The following is a 22,762-nucleotide window of genomic DNA, read 5'->3' as shown; positions in this document are numbered from 1 at the left end:
TAAAGGCTTCAGTCTTCTTCCTGTCACTCTCTCTGGATTCTCTCTCTGCTTGCCTCTCCTTGCTCAGGCCAGTGGAATAAATGGGAGCCTGGCATCTACCCCCACCCAACCTGGAGAATGTAATACTGTTTCTTGGCTTGGAGGAATGTTTTTATTTACTTGTTTCTACTTTTTACTGTGGGGTAATTTGTCACTTTAATTATGTGTATCATGTTCTATTTTCTAAATCTACCATGTGTCTATTTCCATTAAACTCCAGACCTACCATGTAGATGCTTCCACTAACTCTAGGCCTGTTACCTGTGTCTCTAAACTTGGGACAATCATGGGTCCAATTCTATTTCTACATTAAGATGTCTTATCTAAATTTCTTGGTCTCTCCTTTGGTATTTTCACTCTGTTATTCTTTCTTAGTTTCCCACTATTTTCCCTCTTAATTGTCTTCCATGGGGAAACATAAGGTGGATACAATGTTTGTTTCTCCTATGTCTCCCTGCACAAGCTTCTACATTCTATTCTCCATGTGCTGTGCCTCCACTCCGGTCTTTTCTTGAAAGCCTCAGTCTCTCTTAAAAGGGCTTTATGAACTACCCTCCACAGGTTTGTGTCTGTATATTAGTCTTTCCCTACAAACCCCAATTTTTATTAAATTATAAACTATACAGTGTTTTCCACATGAGAGTGTGTTTCCTAGTTCTCACGTATTAATGACGCTGCTCTAGCCTTCTTCTTAGATGCCAATATCCCTTAAATAGCCCAAATTTGTGATTTCTCCTTAAATAAACTTAATAATTCTTAATTTATCTGGCTTGACTTTATTTTTATCAATTCTTTTCTAAAAATAGAACAGGTTCTCAAATTTGTGTTCATAAAGTTGTGGGACCCTCCAAAACCCCTGAAAACATGCATCATTCTTATATTTGAAATCCACTTTGCATTACTTTAGCAATTAAGCTTTTTGGGAGTCAAAGTGTCCTAACAGCATTTCTCAGTCTGTTGCATGGTGCTGTGTATGCTGAACTCATAATGAAGGTTATCATAACAGTGGGAATGCATGCGAGTGCAAACTTCCAGGTGAGATGGGAGTGAAGACTGAGAGAAGGATGGTTACTACAACCCAGTAAGGCACACTTCTTAATGACTGATCCTCAACACTCTCTCCTCCCAAGGACTCTTGGAGACAAGAGACCTTAAACCATTGCCACTAATACTGGCAAATATATATAATTTCCACACACACACACACACACACCACCACCACCACCACTACCACCACCACCATTACTATCCCATGTTAAGGATTTACTTCATGACAGTGTCATAGCTGCACGTGTTATTTATGATGGTCAGCCAATTAAAGAGCAATTGTAAGCGATGAGATCAATGTAATAAGGAATTACTTTCTCTATGGTTTCAATATTTCATTGATGTACATTCTGTTTAAGTAAAGTACAAGACCATGACAAGATTTGTACAATTTGAATCCTCATATAATCTCATAAAATATTCTTCCTCAATAAGTATCATTATACTCATCATCCTATGGGTAACCAGTGAGACTGAGCCCAACTTCAGGTTCATAGATAGGTCATGTCTCTATGTGTAATTTTCTTCTAAAACTCCTTATCAATCATTGTCATTCTGATACAAGATTTGACTTGTCTAAGTAATTCATGTTAAACCACTCATATGATACATAACTATCATTGAGAACAAATGAAACTCACTTGGGTGGGGGTGCAAAAAACGAATTGGGATTAAAAAATAATGATATGATGTTTTCAGTCTCTATAGTAACCTTAGTTTAAATTTTAAGGAAAGATATATGCTCAAGAATTGATTTTACATGTGACCTTGTGAAGAGAATTTCTATCTGGTTGTAGCAAAATAATGTAGCACTTGGGTACAAAAATGCAGCCCAATAGCCCAGCACTGGAGGCCAGGATTGAAAAGACTTCTACAGCCACCATGAATTTCCCTTGGCTGCTTTGGTAGACAGGGAGGAAGGTGACCCACACACTGCAGAACACCAGCATGCTGAAGGTCAGGAACTTGGCTTCATTGAAGGTGTCAGGCAGATTCCTGGCCAAGAAAGCCACAGTGAAGCTCACTATGGCCAGAGAGCCCAGGTATCCCAGGACACAGTAGAAGGCAGTGACTGAGCCCTTGTTGCAGATGATGATGATATGTTCATATTTAGATTGTGTATCGGTGTCAATAAAGGGAGGAGACGTACCAAGCCACACTGCACAGAGAGTAATTTGGACCAGAGTGCAGGTGGGAATGATGAAGTTAGGTGCTCCTGATACCAGCAGCCCCCTCATCCTTCTTCCTGGAGTGGTGACCTTGAAGGCCAGGACCACAGTAACTGTTTTGGCCAAGACAGTGGAGACAGCCACAGTGAAGAGAACTCCAAATGTGATCTGCTGCAGGATGCAGGTAACAGTGTTGGGACGTCCAATGAAGAGCAAGGAGCAGAGAAAACAGCAGTTGAGGGAGATGAGCAGGATGTAGCTGAGGGTGCGGTTATTGGCCTTCACAATGGGAGTGTCTTGGTGCTTCCAAAACACCCCAAGAACAAGAACTGTGAGTACAGAGAAGCCTAGTGCCAGGCAGGCAAGAGTCATCCCCAAGGGGTCTTCATAAGACAAGTAGTTCACAGATTTCGGCAGGCAGTGGGTTTGCTGTACATTGGCATACTGGTCACCTGGACACTTCACACACTGCTCCATGTCTGAGGTAGAGAGCAAAGACTCATCAGTACAGCTCCAATTTTCATGTGTTACTGATGTCTCACATGGGTGTGTCCAGCATGTTCCTTCTGTGTTAGCATTGACAGCAAGTGGATTATCCTGAAGACATGACTCAAAATTAATTGATATGGCATGCATGGAGAAGGACACCTAGGAAGCATTATTACTTTAACTTATATCACATATACAAAATAGTTTATTTATCTTAATACTCCTTGTGTCAACCCATTCAGGGTCTTAATAAAAGTCTTAATTTCTTGGTGTGGTGCCTCACACCTTATATCACTCACTTGGAATGCAGAGGTTGAGAGACCACTGAGAGCTCGAGACCAGCCTTCAGTTACAGTGTGAGTTCCATGTCAGTCTGGGTTAGAGTGAACTCTTGCCTCAGAGAAAACTTGAAAAAACTTAAACAGGGTAATTCATAAATTGTAAATGTAATATATGTAATTATTCAAACTGTGCATTCCAACTTAGTGTGGAAGCTAGTACATTCCACTGTCTGACTCTAGGTGGAGCTCTGTGTTGGCTATTCACCGTGGGGAAATTCAAATCTTCCACCATTATCTTTTTAAGCGATAGTAACTTTTGATTAAAAGTGGACACCAGTGTATAAGTATCACCAAAACTGTACACCATCACCTTGGAGGAGGGTTTTGCAAATTAATTTTGAGAGGACATGGATAGCATTTATGAAAATTTTATTGAATTTTACCTCCATAATCTTTTGCCTTAGTAATTTATTCAAGACCTATTGAGAAAGTAGGATGAGAAACATCAGTAAACAAATTACCAAGGAATAGATGACATGTAGTGAGAAAAGGAAAAAGAGGGTACTCCTAGCTGCAAGATAAAGTTTTGTTATGATATATGTTAATATTTAATTTTAAATACATTTTTCTTTACATAAACTTGAAGAATATCTTTTTATATTGAACATGCACAATGATGAAGATACCTTTATTTCTTTTCAGTGTGTGCATGTGTGTGCATTTGTGGTGTGTGTCTCTGTGTGTGCATACAAACGCATGTACAAAGACCTTTGTGTTTTACATGTTTCTTTCTGGGTGTGCATGGACCTGTGTGAGTGGGAATTTGGAGACTAGAGTTCAGCACTGGGTGGTCTTTTCTATTGTTCTCCTCCTTATTCTTGAGAGAGGGGTGATTACTTTATCTGGAGCTCAAGAACTGGTCTAGACTCATTCATCTACGTCATCACCACCCACTGTCAGGCCTGCCAACAGACAAATGCCTCCTCTGGTAAGGTACCACCAATGGAGGCCAGAGATCAGGGGACATAGCCAGGTAGATAATGGAAAGTTGATTTCACTGAGGTAAAGCCAGATCAGTGTGGATATAAATGTTTACTTGTTTATAATGATACATTTTCAGGATGGTGGAAGCTTTTCTGACCATATCTGAGACATAGTCAAAGTGTGACTAGGGAATTGTTAGGAGATAATTCCCTGCTATGGGTTGTGCCTCCAGATTTGATCAGATAGAGGGCCTGCCTTTGTGTCCAATCACTAGGGAATTGACCAAGACATTGGAGATTAATTGGAAATTACATTGTGCCTATCATCCCCAAAGTTCCAGACAGGTAGAAAGAATTAATCCCAGAGACTGATGAAGGATGGATGGTACTCCTTCCCTTTACCCTGTGGAGGGCTAGGTGTACCTCTTATGTAAAATGAATTACTCCATTTCAAATTATGTATGGAACTCCTTCCCCCAAATCCTGCCCCATATGGGTCTTGAACAGATAACTAACTTTACTAAAGAAATGCTTCTTTCTTTCCAAATCTTAGAGAGTCCAGGAGTCCATTGTTCCAGCAATCAAGGCTGCATTTCAGATTCACTCTGTTTTCCCCCATTCCTTTCAGCTTGGTGACAGAGTTTAGATCAAGAGACACCATATGGGGACATTGGAAGGGCCCCCACAATGTCATCCTAACCACTCCAATGGCTGTGAAAGTAGAGGGGACAAAATAGAAGAGGATCAGACTTGATTTTATGAAACAAGTGGGCTTATGTGTGACTTTAGATAAAACTTATTGATTTTGTACCAATCAGTTAGGAATAAATCCAAAATACAATGGCTTTAGTTAGAGAAAAGTATCAAAGAAAAAGAACTTCAGAGACAAGACACTAGTAATTGGTTTCAGTCTGTTTCGTTGGTCTCCATGGCTAACTTCCCTTATCTCTTCTATTGCTGGCCCCCTGATACTACTGCTCTTAGGCCTTATCATAGGACCCTGCATTATTAATGCTCTAAGTAGATATGTAAAGAATAGAATAAATTCTGTTAAACTCATGGTATTGTGGACACAATACACCCCCTAGATGAAAATATCCTAGACACTGTTCTTCACAAATCAAGGATTTAAGTTAGTGTCATATCAGAGGGGGAAATGGAGAATGGAATGTGAAAGGAATGGGATGACCCCTCTGTGCAGTGCAGGTGTTTACTGTTAGTTAAGGAATGGGATTATCTCTCTGTGCGGTGCACCATGACCTCCCTATATCTCTTTGTTTCTAAATATCTTTGTGATTACAAAGCCTAGACTGTTTCTTTCCTAAGTTCCTCCTATGTGATGTATGTAACCTTGTGACTTCTTGTAATAGTTTTCCCTTGTTTAACAGAATGTGATTTTGTGATTTAACTCACGATCCTTTTTGTTTGTTTTTAAACTATAAGCATCATGTGGTTATTTCCAATAAAAGCTGACACTCCTAACAGATCGAAGCTGCATCTTGAGATCTTGAATTCTGGGATGAAGCTTTCTTCTTTCTTTTACCTAATAAAACTTTGATACACACACAACAACAACAACAATGATTGAAATAATAAAAAAAAATTGAAAAACAATGGATTGAAATAATAAAGTATGTATTTTTTTAGTAATTCAATAATTTATCCTTTTAACAGTATGTAAAAGTATATAGGTCTCATCCACAAGGTATATATGAATGACATTTAAAATGGAGACCTTCCATTTTTGTTTTTTTTTTGTTTTTTTTTTTTTTGGTTTTTCGAGGTAGGGTCTCACTCTGGTCCAGGCTGACCTGGAATTAACTCTGTCATCTCAGGGTGGCCTTGAACTCATGGCAATCCTCCTACCTCTGCCTCCCGAGTGCTGGGATTAAAGGCGTGCGCCACCACGCCTGGCTTCATTTTTGTTTTTTTCTTTCAAAGATTTTAATGTTCTGTGCCAGAGCAATACTGTAGTTTTACATTAATCTCACATACTTTTGTACTCTTACACATTTTTTGCTATATATAAGAGAAGTTCACTGCAAAATGCTCATTGGAAAAGGAAATTCAAAATTTTCAAGAAATGTACAGATCCTACTTTAAGAAAGGATTCTGAAATACACACAGCAGTATGTCAGACAATTCTACCTTCTCCCATTCCTTTTTCTCACTTTTAGATTAAACCATGGTAAAAGTTCTGTTTTCTGCAGAATTTCTAAAACTAAAAATTAAACAAAAGAACTTCTCACTCTGTAGCAAATCCAGGGATTGTACATTTCACATTATTTCTGTACAAATCTCAAGTGTAAAATAATGCATACTTAAGGGAAATCTTACATAGACTTTCTCACAGAAGTATATAGGAATTTTTTTTACAACAATGAGTTGAGTAATAGGGTGTGTATATTTTAAGGGGCAATATTGATACATAAATTCAGTGATTAGTAAGACAGAAGAGTTTCTTTTCTTTTCTTTTCTTTTTTCATTTGGTTTTTGGAAGTATGGTTTTATTGTAGCTCAGACTGACCTGGAATTCACTATGTAATCTCAGGGTGGCCTCCAACACACAGAGATCCTCCTACCTCTGCTCCCAAGTGCTGGGATTATAGCCATGTGCCACCAGGCCTGGCTGATATTTTTCCCTTGAGTTTCTTTCCAGGACCCTTGAAATCCTCCTGTGTGTTATAGAAGATAATCAATCTGAGGCACTTTTTTCTTTCTTGCATGCAGTTACCTGTCTCATTGGAAATCTCATTTTTTGGGCACCGATAGCAATAGAAGCAGCAGGCTGCTTGTCCCTCCTTATGGGATTTCTTGAACCCAGGACGGCACGGCACACTGCACAGTGAAGGCAGGATCTGAGGAATTCAGACATGTGTCAGGGAAAGAAATCTAAGATACTCCTCTCAAACCAGACAATTTTACCTGATTGGACCATGAAAAATTTATTTTTAGTGCTTGATGATCATAGTAATTTTTGCTTTATATAATCATACTGAAACAAATACATGGAAATTACAGTTTTTGTCAAATATTTAAAAATTTATAAAGTATATCTAGTAATCAATATATGATGAGGAAACACATATTCCACAAGAACGTGATCATTAATATCTAGTGTAAAGCACCAGCACAGGACAACTCACCTGTCTACTTCCTGTGGCCCACTCTGGCATGTCTTCAGGTAAATACAACTGCTGACCATGTGGAAAATGTGGGGAAAACTCTCCTATTTTCACCTTCAAATCAATTCCATGGGGGAAATTCCAAATGTTGAGAACATCATACTCATCACTTACTTGTCCTTTGGGGTTCATATTCACCTCACCTCCAAGAGGGTTAATAAAGAGAACATTCTTCAGAAAAGCATGTACCTAAAAAATACACATCATTCCATGATTGGAAAGGCCCACATGCCATGACTGAATGCATGATGTAGGGAATGCCCTTTATTTTATAGTTCTTCCTTACTATGCACATTCACTGCTGAAAACAAACTGGTAAAATACGTGACTTTACACAGATCATTTAAAAATAGCATTATGGTTTTTCTAATATTACTTTCTTAGCTGGGTGTGGCAATACATGTTTTCAATCCCAGCACTCAGGAAGCTGAAGTAGGAGGATGACTGTGAGTTCAAGGCCATCCTGAGATTACAGCATAAATTCTAAGTCAGCTGGGGATGGAGTGAAACCCTACCTTGAAAATCATAGAAAAATAGAAAATGATAATAGTTGGTCTTACAAAAAATGACAAAACAGTTGCTAAAGAAATAATAGGTAGACTATACATTGTGATAAATATCAGTATCAATATCTATATCATCTCTGGTCACTTTTAGAGCTTCAGACATGAAAAGGAGATTGGGAACATGTTTACTTTTGGAGGAACTACTTTATTCCAACTATGGAAACTCTCTCCCTGATTCCTGAAGACAATTTTTGGGAGCAGGCATTTCGTCCCAGTGAGAGAGAGTCAGGTAGCTTTGTTAGGCAGCTAGGGTAACTGGGTGCCTGAAAGTAAGGAGCAGGAATGTCTTTGGGCCTATCCTTCTAGTTTCTACTTTGGTAGAGATCAAAACATGATCTGATTTCTCATACTGTTCCTTAGGTCTGTTTTTCCAAACAAATCCTGGACCCCTACTGGGAGGGAGTCTCTTCTGGGATTTAAATCTAGTCCTATCATTGTAGTTCCTGAAGTTCAGCCCCCAGAATTTGGTGTCATGACTTGCCTCTTCCAGAGACAGCCCCTAGCCCAGACAACTTACTGTCTCTCTGGCTCACATTAGCCAGAAGTTAGGGCCTACCACTTTAATGTCTTAAACAGATGTATGTGAGGGGACAAACCTCTTTTTCTTGGTGATCCATTCATTATTTATGTTGAATTTCTCCTTGGTTTGGCCTGGCTGGGCTGAGCTGAGGCAGGTCCCCCTAACACCTACTTTCCACATGGACTCTTTACCCCTCCCGCTCTCTACATGGCAAGAGCTCTTTGTACTTTCCTTTCATTTCTTTCTGTGTTTTTTTTTTTTTTTTTTTTTTGGTTTTTCGAGGTAGGGTTTCACTCTAGCCCAGGCTGACCTGGAATTCACTATGGAGTCTCAGGGTGGCCTTGAACTCATGGCGATCCTCCTACCTCTGCCTCCCGAGTGCTGGGATTAAAGGCGTGCTCCACCACGCCCAGCTTTCCTTTCTGTGTTTTTTTCAGGACCATCATGTGGGCTCTCAAGGTATCTGAGTGTAGTCATTTTCCTTTTGTTGTTTCTGTACTTCTTTAAATAAATATAATAATTTAGTAATTATTCTTCTCAGTCTTATTTTATTCAACACTTTGGTTAAAAGTAGACATGCACCCAGGGTGTGGGGTTCAAGGACTTTTCTGGACCTGTAACACCTCATTTTGGAGGTGGAGTTAGGAGGATGACCGTGAGACCCAGGCCAGCCTAGGGTTACAGAGTAAATTCCAGGTCAGTCTGGTCTGGAGTGAGACCCTGCTTTGAATAAACAAACAACGCCCCCCACCCAAACAACTTTTTGTTCTTGTTACTTCAGGAGCATGGTTTTATGAGCTCTTCATTTATACTTTATATTGTAAAGTCTGTGTTTATATTTCAAGTAAAGAAAAAGTTGTCAGCCCTGGTAGTGTATGCCTTTAATCCCATGATTTGGAAGGCAGAGGAAGGAGGCTCACAATGTGTTGTTGCCACTCTGAGACAAAATAGTGAATTCCAGGTCAACACCACCTAATTTAAGCATTATATTAAGCTCACCTTTCTCTTAAATCATTGAAGTTGACTAAAAGTTTCCTTGGTTTTCAGTAACTTTATTCATTTTTAATTTTGGGGCAGTGTTTCTCACTAACCAAGTATAAACTGGAGCTCATCCTTTGTAGCCTAGCCTTGCCTCAAGCCCACAGTAATCTTTCTGTCTGAGCTTCCCTAGTGTTGAGATTATAGTTGTCTGTTAGCAAGCCTTGCTCATAGTCTTCTTCATGATGTATACACACAGAGAGTTTACTTGCTTCGACATGACAAAGTACAGAAAGCCTTGCAATTGAAACAAAGAATCCTAGACAAACAGGCATGAGCATGTTTTGACAACATTGAGGATGTTACATTTGTTGAAAGTAATTTTTAAGTGATTTAAGAAAGTGATTTTAAGACACTTTACCTGAGGGCATGAAACATATTTCATAAACTCATTTCCTATCCTCTGAGAATCTACTTGTTGAAGAATCATTTCATGGAGGGCATGGGCCACAGCATACACAGCATTGTAGATGTTGTAAAATTCTTCATCCATGTCCATGTCAAAGCTGTGCCTTGAAAACCACTCCAGTGAAGGGTTGGAAAAATAGTTGTTCAGTGTTTCATAGTATGATTTGGAGAGAGAACAATTAAAACCCATCCACCTTGATCTTACAGAATTAATGTTTTCTGTATATTTGGAAAAGTTCATTGTCTGGATAAAAGGTTTTAAACTAGAAATCTCACCATGGTGGTGTACAAAAGTGAAAGACCAACGGAATGGATAAGAGACGAAATCTCCCTCACATGGGAGGAGATCCCACTGTGAGGTGGTGACCCAGATTCTCCGTGTGCCTAAACATTCCCATTTTCTAAAGCTCATTTCCAGAATAGAGTTAATGTTACCATAAATGACAACAGCATTTGCTGATGATGTGAAGATTGGATAACGCAAATTTATAAGAGCTGTCAATAATATATCTTGTGTTTACAGGGATCATATTCACATATGCTAAACATATGCCATGTCTTTGCATTTCTACTCTCAGGTTAGAGAGAAATTGAAAGCCTTGGTCATCATCTGAGATGAACAGCTCCACCCATGTCCAGCTGAAATGAAGCATCAAGGAGACCATGGCAAGGGGCCGGTTTGTATCCTCAGGAGCCACCTGATAAAGATAAGGAAACTTCTCCTGGTCACTTAGTGTAGGATGAAATGGTCCATAGGAAATCTAAAGAAAACAGAACATTGGAATCTACAAAATGAGAAGGATTTTGTCAGGCACAAGGTAACTTCTGACTGACCTTTTAACCAGTAGAAAATGGAAGAAAATCTTGTTCATGCTATTACCACAGTAATATCTTATTTCCCAGAACCTGATAGGAAATTGCTGAGTAGTGAGTCTTCTAGTGAATCTCATTTTCTCTTACCTTGTTCTTCTTTTCTATATCAAGCAAGTAAAGGATAATAATCCACTAAATCTGAGTGTTTACCAGTTCAGTTAAAATCATGATTAACATAGGCATAATCCTTGACCAGTTACTAGAAAATGCCACTATGAGACTGAGTTTCAATTCCCTCTATAGACTCAGACTCACCTGTGGCCTCACATAGAGTTGCAGGAGTGGTCCTAGTCTGGCAGATCCTGCCCATGAGGGTCCTGTAAGTGCTATCTGACATGCTTTCTGTTCACACATATAGTTCGGAGAATCCTTTGTGAGATTTGCAAATTCATTTTCAATACTAAATACTGAAAAACTCTGACAAATCTTAGAAATGGAATGCAATTGCAATGACATATTTTGTAGTAGCTGGGAGTTATGGTTAATATCTTCCAAGGCAAAAATCAATGCAAGCACATGCTGGAACCTTCTGATTGGCAATCTGAAAGGGGAGCACAATCATCATCATGGATGAGGTTGCTACGTCCATGGCGACCTCGCCTGTGTAGCAAGCAGAGATGCTTCTGCACTGGAAGAGAGCTGAGGACAGAGGGCCAGCACTCCTCGGAGGGATGCCCCCGGTGACCCCTTGGCAGTCAGTTACTGTAATGGTTCCTGCTGCCCAAGAAGTCACAAAGACCCGATTGCTGGCGCCAATGTGCTGTTTTCTGCACTCTGTTTCTTTCCTGCTTTCTTCTAGCCGTTTGTCTAAGAACAGCTAATTCAACACTTATTAGTAATCATGCACGCAATCAGAGTACAAGAAACAATCTAAGCATTGAATGTGCCCCTCCTATGATTAGGGCAATGGAGGGAATGTATAACTCTACTAGGAATAAAAAATTAACTCTAGAACAGTTTTTAGATGGTGTAAAGTAAAAACAGCTTATGATGTTTGAGAACGATACTGAGCCTGAGAATATGAAAGTAGAAATGTTGATCGGTAGTGTTCATAAGAAGCATGACAGTTCTGCAGAAAAGGAGTTACAAAACTTAGGCATTCCCACCAGGAAACTTCCTGGGGGATATGTTCAGTACTTGATCAAGGACAGATGGTGGACTCCTAGAGCTAGAATCTACTTAGTTCCACTCCCCTATGAGGGAGGATATGATAAATGCGATAATAGATGAATGAATTATGAAGGAAAAAGGAGGCTATGGCATTCTCTTCCATTTATGGGAACGCTTAGCAAGGAAGCTTAAGCCTTGGTGTTTATACAGTCCTTGGGGTATAAGAAATAAGTAACCTGTTATTCACCTTACACCTTTTACCCTAGTTTCTGTTCGTATAATGTTGTGGTCAATGGTGCGAGACATGCTTCTCAGAAAATGGGTACATTTCCTGCCTGATAAACACTACACGTATGCTTAGAGTAGAACAATACTTAAGATTGTTTAGATTAATAATTCTTAAGATCACTTGTTCAATCTGTATAAAACCTTCATGAAACCTTCAGTAAATTGCAGCAGCACATTCAACCTAGAGTGTGTCTGTCTGTCATTTCCTCGCCAAATCCCGAGTTCTCCTTGAGCCTTCGCCCTTGTTCTCCCTCGGTCCTGATCTCCCCGAGAGTCAGTCCGCAGCATGAGGTGTCATTCATAAGCTTCATATCAAGCCCACTGAACATTATGTACCAAATTACATTCTCCCTGAACTTCTCTTGTTGATCGTGTTCCTTCTGTTATGAGGATGGAGGGACATGACATCTTTAGAATCTAGTATTTGAAAACTTATAAGAGCAGAACAATTGTAAATAAGTTTATTCTCATTGTTGTGGTGGTGTGAATGTGAAATGTTCTCTGTACTCCATGTGTTTATGATAAGTCTTTGACTCAATCCCTACCTAGTGAAACCATTGGTAGTTGGAGCTTTGCTGGAGGAGGTGTGTCACTCTTGGAAGGTCTGGCTTTTATAGTCCACCTCCTAGACATTACATGCTAAGTTACTCTTGCTGCTTCTTCCTGCTGAGGTAGAAAGATGTGAGTTCATGCTGTCTATTCTTGGTATGTGCTTACAGTGTTAGTTTTGTATATTTCCACCTTCCAAACATCCATTACCCAAATGTTTCTGAAGGTGTTAGCCCCCTGGATTCTGTTGTTCCACTTCTCTGTCTACTATCCCCTCCATTCATCCTTCCCTCCTTCCCTGTTCTCCTAGTCTCACTCTAATTCCCTGCCAATAATTCTTATGCTTATTACAACTTATACACAACTCAATTTGTTCCATCTTAGGAGAGAATGTGTGGTTTTCTTTCTCAGCCTGTAACCTTGCTTAGTATGATTTTGTTCATACATTTTCATGCAATTTTCACTATTGAATTTTTCCTTACTGCTGGGTAGCATTCCATTGTGTTAAGTAATACATTTTCATTTTCCATTCATCAGCCGATAGTTGCTGGAGATGGCAAGCATGCCAGTTCAGGATCATGAGGAATTGAGCGCTGAAGAGCTGCATGACACAATTCCAGCCCAGCTGTCTCTTCCTTGGATTCCAATGTGGCCCCTCTATAGAAACATCTTTGGCTGTCTGCGCTACATATATCTATGGTTTTCTGTATAATGTTTGTCTTTTTTCTGTCTTTCACTTGGTGCACCACCATCTAAGTTTACTGTTTCATCAAAAATTGATGTTAGACTTCCAGTTAAGATGGCAGCATAAGTACCATGTCAAAGCAGCCTGGGGTTAAAAAACCCCAAAAACTCAGCAAAATACACACGTTTACCAAAAAGTGAGGTGTATAGGAAATTGAAGCAACAGTGGAGAAGTAGAAGAGATCCAGAGCATCCAGAACCCGCACAGGCCAGCAAAAGCGGCCCCAGCAGCACCGCCAACTGCAGCAGCAGTGCACCAGAAAGCCACCAGACTCGGCTCCAGCTGCAGGAAAATCCAGGTGTGGGGATTTTCCACTCACACCGGTGCTCTCTGCAACTCAGGAAACATGAAGGGAGAGCGGCAGTGAGCAACAGAGGATCAGACCATGAGGTAGAAGAACACGTGGAACAGTGAGAGAACCAGAGCGGCTGCGGCTCCCTCCCCTGCCCCACTGCCTGAACCCAGCTCCAGTGAATAGAGCAGCATCCCGGGACCCAGCCACACCAACTTGAGCCGAAAGCGGGACCCAATCAGGAGCAGAGTCCGGCAGCAACATCGGCACCTCCGGCACCGGTAACAGCGGCCCCAGCAGCAGCAGACCCAGTAGCAGCAGCATGCAGCAGACCCAGAAGCAGCAGCTTCACAAGCAGCAGCGGCAGTGGACCCAGCATCAGCAGCTTCAGCAGCAGCAATGGCTCCAGAAGTGGCAGCTACAGGAGCAGCAGCAGCAGAGGCAGCAGCAGCAGTGGGCCCAGCAGCAGCAGCTTCAGCTGATGACAGACCCAGCAGAATCAGCTTTAGCAGCAGCAGTTCCAGCAGCGGAGGTGCTGATCTGCAGGGCCATAGTTGCCAGGCTCAGTTTGCCCCACAGGAAAAGCCAGTGCCCAGCTCCAGAAATCAGAACAGCAGCCCGAAGTCCCAGGCAGCAACTTGACTGAAAATAAATTCATCCAAGGTAACTGGGATTGCACCAGGGAAGGGTCTCACTTGGTCACAAGCTGACTTGGATCCCTCAACAGACCAGAAATCTTAACCTCTTTGTTGGTAGAGGATCTGGTTGTTATAATAACTACTCTGGTATACATACTTGGGACTGTTTTTGATTGAGTTGGTAGAGTGTTTAGTTAACTTTTTGAATCTACCTGTATTTTATTCCACTTAGCCTAATTGAATATTGCCATAGCAGGGAAACCCAACCCCTAGGAGCACCTCTGTAGATACTCTGAGAGTCTTAAGAGCCACACCTAACACTTTAAGCTCCTACCCTGAAAATAGATGACATCAAATCAATTGATACAGCTAAGAATACCTAGCTAGCTAGAAAATCCAATCATTAATTTAATCCAAGATGCAAAAATATATACATTATAACACAAGAAACACTAAAAAGCAAGACGATATAAATCCTCCTGAAAGTATTAATGCATCAGAAATGACCTCCAGTGAGAATGAGTTAGAGGAAATGCCTAAGAAATATTTCAAAAGAATGATTGTAAATATGTTCAAAGAAGTCAGAGAACAAATCAAAGGAGTCAAATAAGAACTTAAAGAGGAAATCAAAGGAATCAAAGAAGATGCAGGCCACCAGTTTAATGAAATAAAGAAGGCAATACAAGACATAAATAAGGAAATAGAAATAATAAAGAAAAACCAGTCAGAATTACTAGCAATGAAGAACACAGTTAATGAAATAAAAAACTCTGTAGAAAATCTCAGCAGCAGAATGAATGAAAGAGCAGACAGAATATCTAAGCTAGAAGACCAAAATGCAGATCTAATACAGTCCAACAAAGAGAAAGACAAACTTACAGAAAAGTATGAGTGGGCATTTCAAGATATTTAGGGCACTATAAAAAGATAAAATATAAGAATTCAGGGCATAGTAGAAGGAGAAGAATTCCACTCCAAAGGCATAGTAAGCATTTTCAACAAAATCATAGAAGAAAATTTCCCCCAAATTGGGAAAGACGTGACAATGCAGATACAGGAAAACTTTAGAACCCCAGCCAGACAAAACATGGAAAGAACCTCTCCTCGCCATATTATAATCAAACTTCCAAACACACACACCAAAGAAAAAATATTGAAAGCAGTTAGAGAGAAAATTAAGTTACCTACAAAAGCAAGCCCATCAGGATTACAGCAGATTATTCAACACAAACTTTTAAAGCCAGAAGGCTTGGAGTGATATATTCCAAGTTCTGAAAGATAACAACTGTCAACCAAGGTTACTTTATCCTGCAAAGTTATCCATGCAAATAGATGGAGAAATAAGGACATTCCATGACAAAAGCAGGTTAAAGGAGTATTTGAAGACAAAACCAGCTCTACAGAAAATTCTAGATAGAATCCCTCATGCTGAAGAAAAGGAAAAGCACACATATAAGGAACCTAGAAAAAACAAGCAATAGTCAAATACTAGTTAATACATGAGAGCACAGATAGAACTGGTACCACAAAAAAAAAAAAAATGCAAACTGAAGTAAACACCTTTCAATAATATCTCTTAATATTCACAGCCTCAATGCCCCAAGAAAAAGACATAGGTTTGCAGACTGGGTGAAAAAGCAGGATCCTACAATTAGTTGTCTCCAAGAAACTCCCCTTTCTACAAAGGATAGACATTATCTTAGGGTGAAAGGTTGGAAGATGGTGTTTCTAGCAAATGGGCCTAGAAAACAAGCAGTGGTTGCTATCCTAATATCTGACAAGGTAGACTTCAGTCCAACATTAGTCAAGAAAGATAAGGAAGATCACTTTACATTGATTAAGGGCACACTCCAACAGGAGGACATTACAATCCTAAAATTATATATGCACTAACATGGGGGCTCCCAAATTCATCAAACAAACGCTATTAGAACTAAGGTCACAGATAACACCAAACACAGTGGTGGTGGGTGACTTTAACACTCCTCACTCATCAATTGACAGTTCATCAAGGGAAAAAATAAACAGAGAGGTAACTGGACTAAATGAGGTCATAGAAGGAATTGACCTAACAGATATATACAGGACATTTCATCCAAAGGCTGCAGAATATACATTCTTTTCAGCAGCACATGGAACATTCTCTAAAATAGACCATATATTAGGACACAAAGCAAATCTTAACAAATTCAGGAAAATTGAAATAATTCCTTGCATTCTATCTGACCACAATGGAATTTAACTACAAATAAGTAGCAAGAAAGGCTATAGAGCATACACAAAATCATAGAAACTAAACAATAAACTACTAAATGATGAATGGGTCAATGAAAAAATCAAGAAGGAAATCAAAAAAATTATAGAGTTAAATGATAATGAGAATACAACATATCAAAATCTCTGGGACACAATGAAGGCAGTTCTAAGAGGTAAATTTATTGCCTTAAGCGCCTATATTAAGAAAGTAGAAAGGTTGCAAGTAAACGACCTAATGCTTCACCTTAAAGCCTTGGAAAAAGAAGAACAAGGCAAACCAAAAATCAGTAGGGGGGAATAAATAATAAAGGTTAGGGCAGAAATTAATGAAATAGAAACAAACAACAAACAAAAAATCCAAAGAATTAATGAAACAAAGAGTTTGTTCTTTGAAAGGATAAAAAGATTGATAAACCCTTAGCAAATCTGAACAAAAGAAAGACAGAAGAGACACAAATTAATAAAACCAGAGATGAAAAAGGTAACATCACAACAGATTCCAGAGAAATTTAAAAAATCATAGGGACATATTATAAAAGCATATACTCCACAAAGTATGAAAATCTGAAAGAAATGGATGCTTTCCTTGATTTATATGACCTATCTAAATTAAATCAAAATGAGATTAATCACTTAAATAGACCTATAACAAACTGGGAGATCCAAACATTTATCAATTATCTCCCAACTAAAAAAAAACCCAGGCCCAGATGGATTCACTGCTGAATTTTACCAGATCTTTAAGGAAGAGCTAACACCATTGCTTCTTAAGCTTTTTGAGGAAATAGAAAAGGAAGCAATTCTACCAAACTCCTTCTATGAGGCCAGCATCACCCTGATACCAAAACCAGGCAAAGATAGAACAAAAAAAGAAAATTACAGACCAATCTCCCTCATGAACATAGATGCAAAAAGTCTCAACAAAATATTGGCAAATAGAATACAAGACTATATCAAAAAGATCATGCACCCTGACCAAGTAGGCTTTATCCCAGAGATGCAGGGATGGTTCAATATATGCAAATCTATAAATGTAATATAATGTTTAAATGGATTGAAGGACAACAATCACATGATCATCTCATTGGACACAGAGAAAGCATTTGACAAAATTCAACATCCCTCCATGATGAAAGTCCTACAGAGACTGGGAATAGAAGGAACATATCTCAATATAATAAAGGCTACTTATGACAAGCCTACAGCCAACATATTACTAAATGGGGAAAAACTGGGAGCTTTTCCACTAAAATCAGGAACAAGACAAGGGTGTCCACTGTCCCCACGTTTATTTAATATAGTTTTGGAAGTCTTAGCCATAGCAATAAGGCAAGAGACACATAAAACAGATACAAATTGGAAAGGAAGAAATCAACTTATCTTTATTTGCAGATGGCATGATTCTATACATAAAGGACCCTAAAAAATCTACTAGCAAACTGTTAGATCTGATTAAAACCTACAGCCATGTAGCAGGATACAAAATAAATACCCAGAAATCAGTAGCCTTCATATATGCTAACAACAAACACACAGAGGATGATATCAGAGAATCACTCCCATTCACAATTGTATCAAAAAAAAATAAAGTACCTTGGAATAAACCTAACCAAGGAAGTAAAGAATCTCTACAATGAGAACTTTAAAACACTCAAGCGAGAAATTGCAGAAGACACTAGAAAGTGGAGAAACATCCCTTGTTCCTGGATTGGAAGAATAAATATTGTGAAAATGGCAAGCTTACCAAATGCAATCTACACATTTAATGCAATCCCTATCAAAATTCCAAAAACATTCTTCATGGAAATAGAAAAAACAATCCAAAAATTCATTTGGAATCACAAAAAACCTCAAATATCTAAGATAATACTGAGCAACAAAAAAGAGGCTGGTGGTATCACCATACCTGATTTTAACCTATACTACAGAGCCATAGTAACAAAAACAGCATTGTACTGGCACAAAAACAGACATGTAGATCAGTGGAACAGAATAGAGGACCCAGATGTAAGCCCAAGTAGCTATAGCTACCTGATATTCGATAAAAAAAAAAAAAAGCCAAAAATACTTTTTGGAGAAAAGGCAGCCTCTTCAGCAAATGGTGTTGGGAAAACTGGATATATATCTGCAGAAGGATGAAAATAGATTCTTCTCTCTCGCCATGCACAAGAATTTAGTCCAAATGGATTAAACACCTTAGCATCGGACCTTAAACTCTGAAACTGCTAGAGGAAAAAGTAGGGGAAACCCTTCAACATATTGTTCTTGGCAAAGACTTTCTGAATACAACCCCAATTGCTCAAGCAATAAAACCACAGATTAATCACTGGGACCTTATGAAATTACAAAGATTTTGCACTGCAAAGGACACAGTGAAAAAAGCAAAGAGGCAACCTACAGAGTGGGAAAAAATCTTCGTCAGCTATATATCTGACAGAGGATTAATATCTAGGATACACAAAGTACCCAAAAAGTTAAATATTAAGGAATCAAACAAGCCAATCAAAAAATGGGCTATGGAGCTAAATCGAGCATTCTCAAAGGAAGAAATATGAATGGCATATAAGCATCTAAAAAAGTGTTCTACATCACTAGTCATCAGGGATATCAGATTAAAACTACATTGAGATTCCATCTCACTCCTCTCAGATTGGCCACCATCATGAAAAGAAATGATCATAAATTTTGGCGGGGATGTGGAAAAAGAGGAACCCTTCTACACTGCTGGTGGGAATGCAATCTGGTGCAGCCATTGTGAAAATCAGTGTGGAGGTTCCTAAAACAGCTACAGATTGATCTACAATATGACTCAGCTGTAGCACTCCTAGGCATATATCCAAAGGACCCATCTCATTTCCTTAGAAGTATGTGCTCAACCATGTTTATTGCTGCTCAATTTATAATAGCTGGGAAATGGAACCAGCCTAGATTTCCCTCAACTGATGAGTGGATAATGAAGATGTGGCACATTTATACAATGGAGTTCTACTCAGCGGTGAAGAAAAATGAAGTTATTAAATTTGCAGAAAAATGGATGGATTTGGAAAGGCTTATACTAAGTGAGGTAAAACAGGCCCAGAAAGCCAAGCACCACATGTTCTCTCTCATATGTGGATCCTAGCTACAGATTACTGGGCTTCTGCGCGAGAATGAAAATACTTAGTAGCAGAGGCCAGTAAGTTAAAAAGGAGACATAAAGGGAAGAGAAAGGAAGGGAGGAGGGTACTTAATAGGTTGATATTGTATATATGTAAGTACAATGATTGTGATGGGGAGGTAATATCATGGAGAATGTTATTTCAAAGGGGAAAGTGTGGGGGTGGGAGGGAGGGAATTACGATGGGATATTTTTTTATAATCATGGAAAATGCTAATAAAAATTACAAAAAAATAAAAATAAAAATAATAATCACACAAAAATTGATGTTAGTGAGGTATTTGTCTAAGTATCTGAGAGAAGCTCAGAATTGGAAAAAGAAGAAGATGGGTCAGAAATAATTGTCTTCCCTAAGGCCCTAAAGAACATCAGGCATGAAGTGCAGTACACTGAGGAGGAAACAGTGAGCCTCCTGGAGCAATGTTAAAATTGTTCTATGACTAATTTTTCTGAATGGTGGAAATTGCAGCAAACTATGACTCTTTACCAAAACTCCTTACAGGAAAAACAACCAAGGTCAGAAAGAGTTCAATTGGGAGGACAAAATCTAAGTATTGGAGAGAAATGAAAAGGAAAATGTTTGAGGGATAAATAGGTTTATTGGTTCAATGGTGGGAACCTCCATTTTGTGGTTGTTCTGTCTCTCACCTTTAATATAGTAATTGAAAGTAGGACCTCGGGAAATTGCAAGTGCTTGACCACACATACATGTGGGAAGTGTGAAAATAGTTAATCATTATATGGGCCTGATGACTATACTTGTGGTAAATAATTTATGGGATTGTTTGACGTAAAGAAATAGCAAAAAGTTTCTATGAATTCGGTGGAACTGTACCTTTCTTGAAGTTTGCTCTTGCATGACATTATCACAAAATAGGAGACTGAAACTAAGAGCTATGGCAGCAGAGAAAAAGAGAAAGAAAAAAAAAAGAGAGAGAGAAAATAAGGGAAAAGCAGAGAAAAAGAGAAGTAGAGAAAAAGAGACCAAGAAACTAAGCTGCCTTTAGCATTGGCCTGTCAGCTTGTAGCAGAATTTGACTTCACGTCGCGATTGTGACACTCACTTTCACACCTGTTTTCTCGGACCCTCCTTCAAACCAGGGCTGGACCCCTACAGGTAGGTATCTGTGAAGATTCCAATTCTTAGTGATTATGAAAAGAGCAGCAAAATATATTGCTCAGCAAGTATCGCTGTGGTGAAGAGCACAGTCTTTAGGGTATTTACTCAGGAGTGGTATCCCTGGACCAAATGGTGGATATATTTTCAGACATTTTTTGTTTATTTTTATGTACTTATTTGACAGTGACAGACAGACATAGAGAGAAAGAGGGAGGGGGAGGGAGGGAGAGATGGGAGCACTAGGGCCTCCAGCCACTGAAAACAAACTCCAGATGCATTTGCTACTTTGTGCATCTGGCTTACATGGGTCCTTGGAAATTGATCCTTGAACCAGGATCCTTAGTCTTCACAGGCATACACTTAACTGTTAAGCCATTTCTCCAGCCCTATTTGCAGAATTTTGAGGTGTTTCCACCTTGATTTCTATAATTGTACAAGTTTGCATGCTTATCAACAGTGAATGAGAGTACTTCTCTGACACCTTTGCCAGTACTTTGTTATTTGTGTTTTTTTGTTTTTATAATTGTTATTCTGACTGGAATGAGGTAAAAGATCAGAGTAGTTTTATTCTCACTTTTTTGATGGCTAAAGGTGTTGAATACCCTTCTTAGATATTTATTGGCTCTCTGTATTTTGCTGAAGGCTTTGTTTGCATCTATTGAAATAGTCATATGATTTCTGCTCTTAACTATATTTATGTGATTTCTTATATTTATCTATATGTTTAACAATTACTGAATCCTTTGGATGAAACCTACTTGATCAAGTGGATGATACATTTGATATGTTAGTGGATTTAATTTTCAAGAATTTTATTCAAAATTTTTACATCTAAGTTCATGAGGGATAATTTTCTTTTCTTGTGTTTCTGTCTGTTTTGGGTTATTAGTATAATTTTGGCTTCATAAAGTAGTAAAGGGATATTCCATCCTTTTTTAAATTTTAATTTTATTTACTTCAGAGAGACAGGGAGAGAATGAGAAAGAGAGAGAGAGGGAGAGAATGGGCACATCAGAACCTCCAGCCACTGCAAACAACTCCAGGTGCATGTGCCACCTTTGTGTATCTGACTTCATGGGCAATGGGGAATTGAGCCTTGAACCAGGGTTCTTAGACTTCACAGGCAAGCACTTAAACACTAAGCTAACTTTTCAGCCCTTCCTTCCTTTCTAATTGTGGTAAATAATCTGAGAAGAAGTGGTTTTAATTCTTCAATGAGGATGTGGTAGAATTCAGTGGAGAATACATCAGGCCTGAACTTTTTTTCTTGAGAGGGTTTTAATTACTTTTTCAATCTCGTTACATGTTATACCTACATTCATGCATTTTGTCTCTTCCAAACTGTGATTAGGTAGGTGATATGAATCAAGAAATTTACCTATTTTCCATATCTTTCTATTTTTTTGGAATACATGTTTTTGAAGTATGTTTTAACAATTCTCCCTATTTCACTAGTATTTTTTGTAATATCGTTCTCATAATGTTCTCTATTTTTATTTTGATAAATTTGGCCATTAGTTTATTAATCTTGTTTAAATTTTAAAGAAACATCTACTAGTATCAACAATTTTTCAGTTCAAAAAATGAGTTCAAAGGTTTCTGTGTTTATCATGGGTATTTCTTTTTGTCTAGTATTTTGGGTTGGAATTGTTCATAATTTTCAAAAGTATTCATGTGAATGGTTAAATTATTTATTTTCAATTTCTCTATTTTTTTGTAATTTTTTTATTTATTTGAGAGCAACAGACACAGAGAGAAAGACAGATAGTGAGATAGAGATAGAGATAGAGAGAGAGAATGGGTGCGCCAGGGGCTCCAGCCTCTGCAAACGAACTCCAGATGCGTGCGCCCCCTTGTGCATCTGGCTAACGTGGGACCTGGGGAACCAAGCCTCGAACCGGGGTCCTTAGGCTTCACAGGCAAGCGCTTAACCGCTAAGCCATCTCTCCAGCCCTCGATTTCTCTATTTTATAACATTGGTATTTAGAAGTATCAGTTTTCCTCTTCAG

The 22,762-nt window shown here is 38.8% G+C and overlaps 1 protein-coding gene across 1 annotated transcript in view; it reads right to left on the bottom strand.

Annotated features, from left to right (window-relative positions):
* Positions 1-1,829: 1,829 nt before the first annotated feature.
* LOC123455056 (vomeronasal type-2 receptor 116-like) overlaps positions 1,830-22,762 on the bottom strand; it is a 39,576-nt gene continuing 18,643 nt past the window's right edge. Inside the window, 6 exon segments of the mRNA XM_045134742.1 lie at positions 1,830-2,734; positions 6,743-6,866; positions 7,155-7,382; positions 9,679-10,239; positions 10,241-10,486; positions 10,854-11,139. Coding sequence (XP_044990677.1) covers positions 1,830-2,734; positions 6,743-6,866; positions 7,155-7,382; positions 9,679-10,239; positions 10,241-10,486; positions 10,854-11,139 — 2,350 coding nt within the window.

The sequence above is a fragment of the Jaculus jaculus genome, chromosome 15 (assembly GCF_020740685.1).
Source record: "Jaculus jaculus isolate mJacJac1 chromosome 15, mJacJac1.mat.Y.cur, whole genome shotgun sequence".
Classification (NCBI taxonomy): Eukaryota; Metazoa; Chordata; class Mammalia; order Rodentia; family Dipodidae; genus Jaculus; species Jaculus jaculus.
Note: the sequence above shows the minus strand (reverse complement) of the source record. Positions and strands in the feature narration are given on the sequence as shown.